General features: G+C 41.8%; 1 protein-coding gene across 8 annotated transcripts in view; it reads left to right on the top strand.

The window, feature by feature from the left end:
* PLA1A (phospholipase A1 member A) overlaps nucleotides 1–13,653 on the top strand; it is a 47,501-nt gene that overhangs the window by 7,140 nt on the left and 26,708 nt on the right. The window contains exons 1-2 of one of the 8 annotated variants that reach the window (XM_031455208.2): nucleotides 3,581–4,264; nucleotides 11,775–11,976. In XM_031455208.2, coding sequence (XP_031311068.1) covers nucleotides 4,195–4,264; nucleotides 11,775–11,976 — 272 coding nt within the window. In that variant the 5' untranslated portion in view covers nucleotides 3,581–4,194. Of the gene's footprint in view, nucleotides 1–3,580; nucleotides 4,265–11,774; nucleotides 13,287–13,653 lie in introns of those variants that run through there. The other 7 variants (XM_031455228.2, XM_010981577.3, XM_031455207.2 and 4 more) reach the window with 7 other exon arrangements.

Here is a 13,653-nt window from a genome sequence, read left to right as displayed (position 1 = left end):
TTTGGGGTTTGGGGTTTGGGAAGAGTGACAGCTAAGGAGTTAGTGAGACTCTCTCCACTTGGGGAAGGAAAGAGAGGAGGAGGAAGAAAGTTGCTGTGTGTCAGGCAGTTCACCAGAGCCCATTAACAGATGAAGAAATTGGGCTCAGAGAAGCTGCCATGTGTCCAAAGTCACGTGGCTGGGATGAGATGGAGCTGGGGTTTAAACCCAGGTCTGCTTGTCTCCAATCCTACCACACTCTAATTGTTAGCTATAATTAGAAAATGTTTCCTTAGACAAAGCCAGAATGAAACCCAGGAGTGGGATGATGCAGCAGCCTATGTCTTACCCACAACGGGGAAGGTGACGTCAAGAGGAAAGCTAGTTGTGGGTTTGAGATCCATGTTGGGGGCAGGGGTAAGGAGCAGGCAGAGCTGAGTCCAGCTAAAACTGTGAAATAGGCAAATGGGTCACTTTCAATCCATTTCTTCCACTACTTGGAAGACAGAACACAGGGGGACTCCTCTCCCTTCAACCTTCTCATGGAACCGACCTGCAGTACTGTACACCCAGTGCCGAGCTCTCAAGGTTCAGAAGTCACTTTACTTTGTAGTTAGGAGATCTCAGGAAGCAAACACTAAACCGTAGAATTTAGTACCAAACTGTCATTTAAAAGCTGCAGTTTTCAGTCTTTCCCAACATTTAGAGGCTTGGAGACACCTCTGGTACATTTGTCCTAACAAATTTAAAGCAAGGCTTTAACTAATTCTTCCTGGCAAAACAGTCAGAACACAGCTTTAAAATGAAAGCAGAATTAGGCCGTTTGGAACACAAAGGGCATGAAGTACTCTCTCTCCATAAGAGGTGAGATTGTCTTGTGCTCGTGCATTATGGTTTGTCCTGAGAAGGGGTGTGTGTATGTGTGCGTGTCTGTCTGTGCCTGTGCACGCACGTGTGCTCATGTGTGGTACATACAGAACATCAGGAGTGGAGGCTCCATAATTGGAAAGGAACCTGGCAAAATTGGACTTCCTGAAAACTGAGTAGGGTAAGGTCTTGAGCCATTTTAGGTTGTGCACTAAAATTTTGTGAAAAGTTCTAATGGGCTTCTATGCAACCTTAAAAAAAGAATACGGCAGTTGCAAAGAATTTTGTTTAGTGTGAAAAGCAAGGTGCAGCGGGTTTGTGTAGTGGTCAGCAAATATCTAAAACGTTTGAAAAGGATGGCACAGAGTATCTCCAGAAGTACATGCAAGGAAATGTTAGCAATGACTGCCTTCTGCTAGATCTGGGGGGCTGGGAGGAGGGGGTGGAGATTTATTTTTCACCACGTGCTTTTGTACTTCTTGATTTTAAAAAACCCATTTACACGTAGAATTATTAAAGACGACACTTTAAAAAATTAATGTGACCTCATTTTATAGTCATAAACTGGTGAGGCCCATAATTATAATTTCCTAAGATTAGTTTATATTAGTTATTATGTTAGTTTATATCCTCCCCATCCCTAACTGAAGGCAGTGATTCTAAATACGCACGCACGCACGCACGCACGCACATACATAAAAGCTTATTCACTTATGGAACTGTCAGCTTAGAGATCCTGAGGGAAGGGGAGGAGGCTGGGAATCTGAGCTGGGAACAAGCAGGCAGGGGACGCTGAAAGGGATTCTGTGGATTCTAGGGGTTGTAACCTATAGCCATCCTCTCCCCTGTCTTCCCCTCCACTCCCTTCTCTTCCTCTCTTTCTTTCAAAACAAGTATTTAACGAGCCCATATTATATGCCAGGCACTGTTCTAGGCAGCAAGCACACAGCAGGAACCCTGAACAGTGAGCCCCGGACACTGCACACAGTGTCCTCGGTCTGTTGCGTGCCTCCCTGTGTTCCCGGACCCTAGGCAAGCAAAGCCTCCAACTCCACTTTACAATGGGGGCCTAGATGCTGTCTCAGTACCAGGCCCCTTCCCACTGTCCTCTCTAAGTGAGCACGCCCTGCCAGATGCACAGTGCCTTCCCTTAGCAAGTATTGAGTACTGGCCGTGTGGTAGGCACTGTGCTAGGCTCTGGGGATACCTCACTGAACAGAAGAGACTAGAATTTTGCCCTCCTGAGGCTGACATTCTCTTGGGGAAGATGGACCACATACACTAATTATAAACTGATGTTCCCGCAGTATCTCCTGGTAGAAAGTTCTCGGTCTAAAACATGTCACCTCATTTTCCAGGAGGACCCCACTTTCCTGGCCCCCTGAAGCAGTGCTCCCCAGGCCACTGGCTTCTGTGAGCTTTACTTTCCTCCATGATAAATGGAGCCAGCTATGTGTACCGTCACCTGTGGACCCACTGGAATGCAGAGTCCTGGGCCCAACCCCAAACATTCTCATTCGGTGTGTCTGGGTTGGGCCCAGCAGTCTGCCTGAGGTTCCCTCAGTGATACTAAGGCAGGATTCTGCCCAGGACCATTCCAACCGCGTGTGGAGAGCACTGTACTAAATGATGAATGTGATAGGGAAGGTGCTCTAAATGCCAGCTGTGTTGCTGCACAGGGAACGGTGTGCTGGAATAACTGGAATGACTAGCCCGGCTGTGGCGAGGTGGTCAGGAGAAATGCGGTCCTCTGTCTCCCGCTGTGGGGAACCTTATTGATTGATGGTCCCAGCTGCTGCCTTTCCGGATCTACCCTCGTCTTTATGCTGAGTCTGACCCTAGCTAGTGATGGAGCAACATAAGGCTGCTAATACAGCTCATTGTCATAGAACACCGGGCTGCTTTAATAGGAGACTTGTGCTTGAGGCTTCCCCTGTCCCCTTGGCAGGACATTCTAGGAACTGTGGGGCATTCCAAGACTTTCCTTCTCCCTGTCCTTCACAGATGTCAGCCCTGATCACGGTCTAAAGGCTCTCCTTGCCATCTTCAGCTCCCCTTACTCTTCACAGGTGTTATCCCCAATAAATCTCTTGCACACCTAGTCCCATCCTGGCATCTTTTCTCTGAGGACCTGGACTTCTACACCTGGCTTGGTCTATGACCTCAGAACAGCCTCCAATAGTGCCCTGTATACTGCCACTCTTCTTCTTGGTGGCAGCAGCGCCTGAGCAGTGGGATCTGTGCATGATAGTTTTATCCTTGTCTTGAGCAGGCCTGGCACAGTTTGGTCCAGTGGTTGGTGCAGCCTGTTGGTGCAGTAGTTCAGAGTGTGGCCTCTGGGCTAGCTTGTCCTGCTTCAAATCCCAGCTCTGCATGAGCTCGTGCAAGGTACTTAACCCCTCTATGCCCTGAAGCTACATGTAGACAGTACTCACCTCACAGAGCTACTATCCAGAAAGTTCCGTACTGCCCTGCTGGTGGGTTCTCTGCCTCCCAGCAATGTGCTACACTTTAAGGAGTGCTGGGCAAGTACCCTACCTTCCCCTTCCCCCAGACTAGTGCTTTGTGGTTTCTGCCACTACCCTGAGTGGAGAGGCCTCACAGTACACTGGAAACACCCTGGTTCCAAGCCAGCTCTGCCACTTCCATCAGCAGGGTCTCCGTGGGTCATTTTCATTCTTTACTTCTTGGTTTCTTTATGTGAATTCAACAGGTTGAACGTCTCTTCTTAGAGGTTGGACTTTACTTCTAGTCCCAAGATTCTATAAAGGGATAGTACTCTCTATCAGAGACCAACTTCATCTTCTTCCGTTCTTTCTGTTAAATGTACACTAACCATGTATTGTTGGCTCATCTCTGTACTGGGCACTGGGGATGCAAAAATGAAAAAAAGTTTTTGCCCTCAAGCTGCTCAGAGCCCTCCTAGGGGAACAAACATGTCCACAGATGATTCCGGTACAGTGAGGGTTTTGTGATCCTCTAGAGATGAAAGACTTCTGCCTTGGCTTTTACTAACGTTTTATGATGGGAAGTGGGAGAGGTGCAGGAAACCGTTTCCTGATGATGTTTGGCTCAGAGAGGAAGGACAGTGTGTTTTCATGTCCCCTGCTCTAAGAAAAAAAAGAAAAGTATATTTATTTTCATTGAGAAGAAGAAACAGAAAAACTGTGGAAGTTAAACAAATAGGGAGAGTTTGCTTTTCTTTTACAGGTCATGGGGCCAGTTAATGGTTAGTGAGACCCAAGCGGGGCATTTGGTGTTCAAAACTCTGGGAGGCTGGGTTATGTGATCGATCTCTTCAGCATTAGGGGTCAACTTCACACCAGCTCTGAGACTTCCAGCTCGGCGATGCCCCCAGGCCTCTGGGAGAGATGCTTCTGGTCGTGGGGGCTCCTGTGGCTCAGTGTTGAAAGTACAGGTAGGTCGGGGGCTCCAGCCTTGGGTGGGACTTCTTTCAGTCAATAATTCTATTTTTCAAGCCATCTATTTATGCAGTGCTAACCTTTGGAAGGTCCCCTAAAAGCCCTCTCCTGAGATGAATTTAAAAGAGGGAGGGAAAAACCTACAATCATACTGGGAATGATAGCACTTTCTCAAGTCACAAACATTGAACTTCCTCTAGTTGTTTTACTCATTTTCTAAAATCTGCATTACTCCTTTTCACCTTGCACAAGCCAGGAAGAGTATAAGAAAATAAAATTTGATTAATTCCAAAAAGTGATTCATTTTCACCTTATCCACTGTTCTAAGATGTATTTAATTTAAAAATTTAAACTTTCCAAACTAACAACAATTTTTGTCGTTGAGATTGTTAGAGGTCCTTTCTAATCTTGCCAACCCAATTCGATTTCAGGTTTGTCGTCCCTCCTGGCAGGACTATGATAACTAGTCCTGTTAACCACAGATGACCGATGACCTTTAGCACAGATTCCCTCAGATGCCATTTGCATTGTACCTTTCCCCGTGAAAATCCCACCCAGTGCTCCCCCTTGCTTAATATAGCAAGTCTAAACCTTCCTGTGGTAGAGAATCTCAGAGAGTGAAGGTCCCCTCCTCCTCCCAGCAGTGGCATCACCCTCGGAAAGCTCCCTTCCCTCTGTCCCCAACAGCAGACTGCTTTTCTGTCACCTCCATGAGACATTTAATTCTCATTCCTCAGCTTTAGAATGTTTCATTCCTTCTGCCTGGAGCTGCTCACACTGCCTTTTTGTTGATTTCTGCTCTTCACATCTTCCAAGAGGGCTTACATTTTTGTACCTCCTTTGTAACACTTTAGGCCTTTACTCAGCACCCCTTCCCTGTTCCAAAGTTCAGCTTGCATAGTGTATTCACTATGTGCATCAATGGGTGGCGTTGATAAGGTGCTCCTTAGCTTCATGTGTGCTTTCTCCTAACTCAGTCATTTAGTGTGTGTGTGTGTGTGTGTTTGTGTTTGTAAAATGACCATATATCTTATTTTATGAAATGGCTGTTTATACACTGTATACTAGATCTAAAAGGATTTGTCTCTTATACATTTTGATAGATGTGAGAAAAATTGTCCTGCAAGGAAGTTATCACTGTTTATTAGTATGTGAGCATAGCTGTTTCCCCACCTCTCCACTGACACTTTGTATTATCAAATGGTTTTCATATTGTCAGTCACATAGGGAAAGTAGTATTAAGTTGTTGTCTTTTTTTTTTTAACATTTTTTATTGATTTATAATCATTTTACTATGTTGTGTCAAATTCCAGTGTAGAGCACAATTTTTCAGTTATACATGAACATATATATTCATTGTCACATTTTTTTCTCTGTGAGCTACCATAAGATCTTGTGTATATTTCCCTGTGCTATACAGTATAATCTTGTTTATCTATTCTACAGTTTTAAAATTCCGTCTATCCCTTCCCACCCTCCACCCCCTTGGCAACCACAAGTTTGTATTCTATGTCTATGAGTCTATTTCTGTTTTGTATTTATGCTTTGTTTTTTTGTTTTTGTTTTTTAGATTCCACATATGAGTGATCTCATATGGTATTTTTCTTTCTCTTAAGTTGTTGTCTTAATTCTTATTTCTTACTGCAATTTGTGCTTCTGGTGTCTTGTTTAAGCAATCTTTCTATAAAGATAATCTTTCATGTTTTCTTCTAAATTCTGTGAGTTTAGACAAAGATCACCAGGGACAAATCCTTCAGTCATGTTGAATTTTATTTGCCAACATTTATTTTTATTTTTGTATATATTTATAGTTATTATCTTGCATATTTGTTCATAAAGAAAATTTATCTATAATTTTCTTGCATTGCACTTTCCTGGTCTTGGTACTAAGATGAGTATAACCTCATAAGTTTCTATTCTATGAAACAGTTTTACATAAGATAAAGGTTATCTGTAATTTGTAAGTTTGGTGGAGTTCTCACATAAAACTATCTGGCCTTAGTGTATTTTATGGCCAGAGAAGACTCTTGATTCCCAGTTTAATTTCTTGATGCTGGTAGGTTTATTTGGATTTTATATTTCTTCTTGAGTCAGTTTCAGGAAATTATATTTTTCTAGAAAATTATCCATTGCTTTTAAGTTTTCCAATGCATTTGTCTGGGAATCTTTAAGAATATCTTTTATACTTAATAGTGTCATCTGCCTAGTATAGATTTATTTATTTTTATCTTGCTCATTACCCTGAGTATAACTTTTGATTAGAGAATTTATATCTTCTTTTAGTTATGAAAAATTCTTAACAATTACCTTTCCAAAATATTGCTTCTCCCATTTTCTTCCTTTAGAGAACAGCTACTAAATGAATGTTGGAGCCTCTCCATCAATTGTCAATCAAAAACTTTTATTTCTCTACTAGACATTATACTACTTATTCCATCTTTATTGCAGTGACTATCTTTTTCATTTCAAAAATTTTAATTAACTTTTTACCGTATATCTTGTCATTTATACCTGTTTTGATTTTATAATTTCTTATACTCTGTCTTTATTTTTATCCTTGTACATTCTCAGCATCCTTATTTTAAACTATGTCAAAGATTTTTTAAATTTTATTTCGCCTGAAATGAATTCATGATCCACTTATTGGCTTTCTTGACTATCTTTGTAAACATTGATTTCTTTATGTATTTAAGCATTTTGTTTGCAAGCTTTTTTGAAAATAAACTTGTTCCTGAAGTACAAAATATATACAGAAAAGCACACAGATTATTAATACATAGATAGATGAATTTTCAGAATGAATTCACCTGTGTAATCATCTTCCAGAGCAAGAAATAAAACATTACCAGGTTCTTAAAACCCACTCACTATATGCCATCTTAATCACTACCACCCCAAAGATAACTTATTATCTTGACTTCTAACACAATAGATTAGTTTTTTTAATTTTCAAAGAAAAATTTGCTTTTGGTCTCTCCCTTGTCTCTCTGTCTCCCCACCTGAGCCTCCATCTTTACCCTCTCTCCTCCAGCCAGGTGGGTTGCCTCAGCTCCTGTGAGTGAGCCTTGTCTTTCCATCCTGTCTCCTTAAATAAGGTTATAGCCTCAGTAAAAAGTCAGTAGCGTTTTTGTTTGTAGCTTCCTTTCCTGAGTTGGGGAGCCCTTCTCCACCACTGGCTACCACAGGTGGGCCTGGTGCTGGTCTTCCATACCTGATGTGGGGTGCTCTTAGACCCCTCTGACCTCACAGAGCTGAATTCTTACAGCCACTGCCTTCTCCCAGACCTGGAACCCAGCACCATTTTGCAGTTCCATTCTTATTCTTATTTATGGAGATATTATTTTTATATTTGAGATGGTCTGTGTCTTTTTCTCTCTCTCTTTTGGGTATTCATCTGTCATTACTCTTTGGCTGAAGTGGTGGTTGGGAGGAAGGGGTATCTGAGCATGATTCACTGTACCATATTCCATAGTCTTGAATGGGATGGATAGTTTTATCCTATCATCTGTAAATATTGGCAATTTTTTTCTCCCCCTTTTTAAACATTGTAACTTTTATCCTATTTTATTGTCTTGTTTTACTAGCTAGGACTAGAACGTCCAGTCCAGTATCGAATAGAAGCACTGATAGCAGACATTCTCATTTGTTCCCAGTTCTAGAGGACATGCTTCTAATATTTCACCAATAAGTATGATTCTTGCCATAGGCTTTTGGTAGACACCTTTCTTTCTTATGTTAAGGAGTGTTGGATATTGAATTTTATTATTATTTTTTTCATCTATTGAGATGAGCATATGAGTTTCCCTTTAATTTGTTCATACGTGAAATGCATTAATACATTTTCTAATGTTAAATCATCTTTTTATTTCTTGGATTAAATTCTGCTTGGCCATGGTATGTTTTTGGTTCTTGTTATCTTTGAAAGATTGATATTTTATCTAGGGTTTTTATGTCTACGTGTAATAGTGAAACTGGCCTTTGCTTTTCCCTTCTCTTTCTTTCCTTGCCCAGTCTTGACATTCTGGTTATTTTCATAGAATGAGTTTGGATTCTTTCTCTCCTCTTCTATTCTCTGGAACAGTATGCGTAAGATAAGAATTGAAAGGTTGTTAGAACTTCTCTGTAAAACTGATAGAATTTTTCAATTAATAGGTTTAAAACTACTGTTTCATTTCCTTTACATTTGATTTTCTGTTCTTTTTTTTCCTTCTTTCTTGACTGAGTTTCAGTAAGCTTTTTTTTTTTTTAGGAAATTATGCATTTTCTAGGAAAATATCTGTATTTTTAACTGTTGTGTGGGTATAAACATGCTCTTTTGCAGTTTAAAAATCTACTGTGTTTATATCCCGTTTTTATTCTCTATATTGTTTATTTGTGACTTCTCTCTGTTTCTTACTCTATCTTATCAAAAGTACGTCTAGTTTTCTTAAAGTACATCTAGTTTATCGTTCTTTTCAAAGAACTACCTTTTGGTGTTTGTTATGTGTGGAAGATACTATTCTAGTCAGTAGAGTAAACAAAATGGATAAAAATCCCTTCCTTTGAAGTTATCTTCTAATGCAGGGAAATTAATAAACAATAAGTTTAATAATAAACTAATAAATAAAAAACTTGATTAGGTGATGATTGTTTTAAAAATAAGTAGATCAGGATAAGGAAGAATGAGAGGACAGAGGTGAGGGAAGCATAGGTGGGTTCCAATTTAAATAGGGTGGTTAGAGGAGAGAAGATGACATTTGACAAGCAAAGACTTGAAAGAAGCAAGGGAATTAGTCCTGTGGATGTCTGGGGAAGACGCTGCCGGCAGAAGGAGCAACCAGTGCACAGACCCTCAAGTGGGAACCTGTCCAGAGTGAGGAAGAGCTAGGAGGATAGTGGCTGGAACAGAGGAAACAATAGTCTGGACAGGCAAGGGCTCCCGGAGGGGAGGGCCTGAAACATTTAGGGCTTTCTTCCATTGTTAAGACTCTGGCTTTTATTCTGAGTGAAATGCCTTGGAGGCTATTGCATGGAGGTTTGGCATGATTTGACTTACTTTTCTGGCTACTGCGTTGCAAATAGACTGAAGGAGGCCAAGAATGAAGGCAGGAAAAGCATTGCAGGCTACGTAATAATTTTGAGAGTTGAAAATGGCTTGGACCAAGGTGGTAACAGTGTAGATGGTGAGAATAGTTTTAATTCTGAATATTTTGTTCTGGAGATTTACTCTCCAGTTGTATGGGGATGTGGGAGAGAGAGAAGAGTCAAAGATCTCCAGGAAGGTCAGCCTGAGCCACTGCAAGGCTGAGTTGCTAATGATACCGTTTATATTTCATTGTTTTTTTAAATTTCAACTGCTTCCTTTGTACTATTTTCCTATGTTTTATTTGAAGTTGCTGTATTGTTGGGTTTTTTTTTTAACTCTCTGAGTTACAAGGTTACCTAATCTGTGCCTTTTCTCTTGCCCCCTAATATTTGCATTTAAGGTTATTCAAATCCCCCTAGTGCTGTTTTAGCTACTTTACTCAAGTTTTGATATTGTATTGGTTCTATTGTCATTTACTTTTTAATACTCTAGTCTCTGTTATGATTATTTTTAACTCATTCGTTACTTAAAAGGGAATTTTTAAATCTTCAAGTATATTTTAAAATAATTTTTGTCATTGATTTCTAATTTTATTACATTTTATTTAGATAATGTTGTCTGGAATATACTGAGTCTGTGATGTCTGTGGGCCTTGCTTTGTGACATACTATGCTCATTTAAAAGGCCCCTTAATTCTCTGTCTGATGGATGCAGCCTTTCCTATATGACCAAAAAGCAGATAAATTCATGTATGTGATTCAAGTCTCATCTCAAGCAGAGTCTTTTCATCATTTCTTAAAAAAAAAACAAAAAACAAAAAAACAAAACTAAGATCAGGGCAGGCAAATGAGGTGATCAGATTAGGCATCTTCCTCTCTTGTGTCCTGTGGGAGCTGAAGCTGCCACAGGCCAAGGAGCCTGAAGGTTGCACTGTCAGAGTGGACTTCGTCGCACAGGTGTCCAAGACCTGTCTGCTCAGAAAGGAGATGCAAGGGGACTTGGGGACCAGGTCTGGGGCTCAGATGTGGAGGTGAGGAAATCACTGTCAGCACTCTCCAAATGGGGTTCCCACAGACTGCTCACAGTATCACATCCCAGTATACCCCAGATCCACATGCTTGTTATACATGTGCCTCCCAGTTACCTCTGAAGGCAGATAACCATTCCAGAAACCTGAAATAGCTGTCTTCCTCGTGAAGAGGACTGCACAAATCAGTCTGCAGTCTCAACTTCTGTGATTCTGCACATGGCTTTGTTCCATGGCAGGAATGCGAGGTAGCTGTTAACGGCACCAGGACTGGAGCCCTGTGCTGTGGTCACTGTGTGCCCTGCTGCTCCTGCTGGTCTCTCTCTCTAAGATGAGCTGGCCGTCAGGTGCCCCTTCTTTATCACAGAAGTAGACGTGGAAATGGGCTGTTTGGTATTGAAGATGGGCCAGATTTTCAGCTCCCTGGAAGGCAGGAGTTTCATGTTACCTTTTTTGGTTCAGTATTGTAAAAAGCCCCTTCGTAACCTTGACCATAAAATGTCAAGGGATCTGTTGGAAGGTACTGTAGAGCATATAAAGCTCATTGAGGTTCTTTCTACCACCTGGCTGGGCAGCCACGTGCTGGGCACTGGAAGGCTCTGGACTGCTCATAAGGACAAGTGATGAGGCTGGAATGGGGAGCTTGAAATCCTTGGGAATGGGATGTTCAGACCAGAGTGAACCTAGCCCCCAGGGCAACTGCTCATTTCACTGCCCAGGGTTCTTTTCAGAAAACTGTATTATTTAGCTAGAGCTGCTATAACGAAGTGCCAGCGACTGGGTGGTTTAAACAACAGAAGTTTGCCATCTCACAGTTCTGGAGGCTAGAAGTCTGAGATTAAGGTGACAGTAAGGTTTGTTCCTTCTGAGGGCTGTGAGGGAAGGAGCCATTCCAGGCCTCTCTCTTTGGCTTGGAGATGGCTGTCTACTCCACGTGGCTGCACATCATCTTTCCTCTCTTGCTGTGACCAAATGTCCTCTTCTTGTAAGAACACCAGTCATAGTGGATAAGGGTCTACCCTAATGGCTTCATTTTAATGTAATTAACTCTGTAAAGACCCTGTCTCCAAATATAGTCACATTCTGAGTTATTGGGGGTTAGGACTTCAACACATGAATTTACAGGGGGACCTCAATTTAGCCCATAATAATATTAATTTAACCATGGCCTTAAATCTTCTCAGTTGAGCAATATTCATATTCTGCTCTGGTATTTTATCTTTAGACATGAAAAATATTCACAAATTTTGGTTACAGAAGTGATGCCTTTGATAAATGAGCTGATTATTATACTAGCTAATTTATAATGAATGCCTGTAAGCCCCGGTTTCTTTCTTTCTTCCTTTTAAGAACAGGCTTCACCTTGGATATTTCTTGGTTTTTTATTTTTTTGTTTGTTTCTTTTCTCTTCTAGGAGATGTACCTCCTACCCCACAGACAAAGTGTACTGACTTCCAGAATGCAAATCTCCTCCGAGGCACCAGTCTCAGAGTCCAGTTTCTCCTCTTCACCATGTCAGATCCTAGCTGTGGGCAGCTAGTGGAAGAAAGTAGTGACATCCAAAACACTGGGTTCAATGCCACTCTAGAAACCAAGCTGGTTATCCATGGATTCAGGTGGGAGCCAGCCAACCAATAGAAGCACCTCAGCTGAGAACTAGAAAATGACCACAATGCCATAGGAAGTTAGTGGGGAACAAGAGGAGAAATGGATTTATTGCCTGTCACTCACCCTATCACTCACCTCCTGCTGACTTTGAAAATGTCTCTGGATAAACATGATCAGACGTTGGGTTGTTCTTTCTCGTTAGTCATATATGTTACTCCTCTGCTCAGTCTCATCTACACACTCTCAAACAGTAAATATGTGTGACCCTGGACAAGTCACTCCAGCACACAGAGCCTTGGTTTCCATATCTGAGTAAAAGGGATATTGTAGAGATGGTCTCAGTGATCCTTTCCTCCCTGAAGCGGGGGCTACATGATTCATCTCAACCAATGAGGTCACAGGTTTTGTGCAATCGCTCAGGGTAACATCGTGGTGTTTTTATCCAGGGTTTTATTTCCTCTTCTTCACTTCTTCCTGGGTTTCATGACCTAAGAAACTTCCACTTATGAGTACTGTTTCCATCATTGCCAGAGGTTAGCATTTCTCAGGCGCTATATACTTTTCTTCAACTTCTTTGATGCCCTACAGTCCAAATTTTGTTGTAATATATTGTCTCCTGAGTCTCAATTCAGTCACCATCCTTCCTTCCATCATATTCTCTCTCCAAAGCCCACTGACAAAGCCAGAAACAGAGAAAGGTTGCTGGGAGGAAACAGGGAGAACATGGGGTGACACAGTGGTACTCTGGAGTAGCTGGAGCTGGGAGCACTCGGTGAAGATGTGGGCAGTGAGGCACTGCACAAAGGATCATGGTTTTCTCATCTTTGGGTTCTCTCTGCCTCTCAAATCCCTGACTCCAGGGACCCAGCCACATCTTTCCTTAGGCATCCCTTCTCACTCTTGTGCCAAAATCTCTCCTCTAGCAAATTGTGTATTCGGGCACTATTTGAGACTGAGTGTGTACTCTCAACCCAGAGAGAGCAAGTGGAGCTGGAGAGCCCAGCAGCCTCGTCCCACTGTCTGCTCCCAGATGCTCCCAAAGCCATGTTCCATGGCACACACCCCATCTGGGCACCTCTGTCCCATGAGCATGCTCTCTGGGCTTTTGAGAAGACTTCTTTCCCATTCCCAATCTCTTGGGGAGGCTTTCTGAATATGTCTTATTTTTCTTTATTTCTCACAAAGCACTTAGCATACTGCCTGACCCACTTGTTGAATGAATGAAAGGATGAATGAATAAACAAGTGAATGAAAACATCCTCAAGGAAAGTGCCTGTATTATGGAATGATAATTAAGATCGTAAATCTTAACTCTAAGGTACAAAGCTACCTTTTCTATTCCATGAGTAGCACAAGCAGGGTTGGTACATATGGTCTGTGTGGTTTATGCATTGCATGGAGGTACCTGACTGAGGGCTGGTGGGGCTGAACTTTTATCTGAGCTCTGAGGCCTGAACCAAGGCTGCATCCACCTGGAACAAAGGCATCCTTTTATAATTTACTCATAGGCTGCATGTGTGCAAGTAGGAGCTCTGGTAACTTTGCGATTATGTCTTCCTTATGCTCAAAGTGCTATAGGATTTAGTGCCCATAACCTGCCCCCCCACTGCCCCCTGCCACTTGTGACATTTTTTCCTGTTTATAGAAATGTCATTGTAATTTCCACAATAACGGATATAGGCTAG

Source organism: Camelus dromedarius, chromosome 2 (assembly GCF_036321535.1).
Source record: "Camelus dromedarius isolate mCamDro1 chromosome 2, mCamDro1.pat, whole genome shotgun sequence".
Classification (NCBI taxonomy): Eukaryota; Metazoa; Chordata; class Mammalia; order Artiodactyla; family Camelidae; genus Camelus; species Camelus dromedarius.
This window is presented reverse-complemented; position numbering and strand designations above follow the sequence as displayed.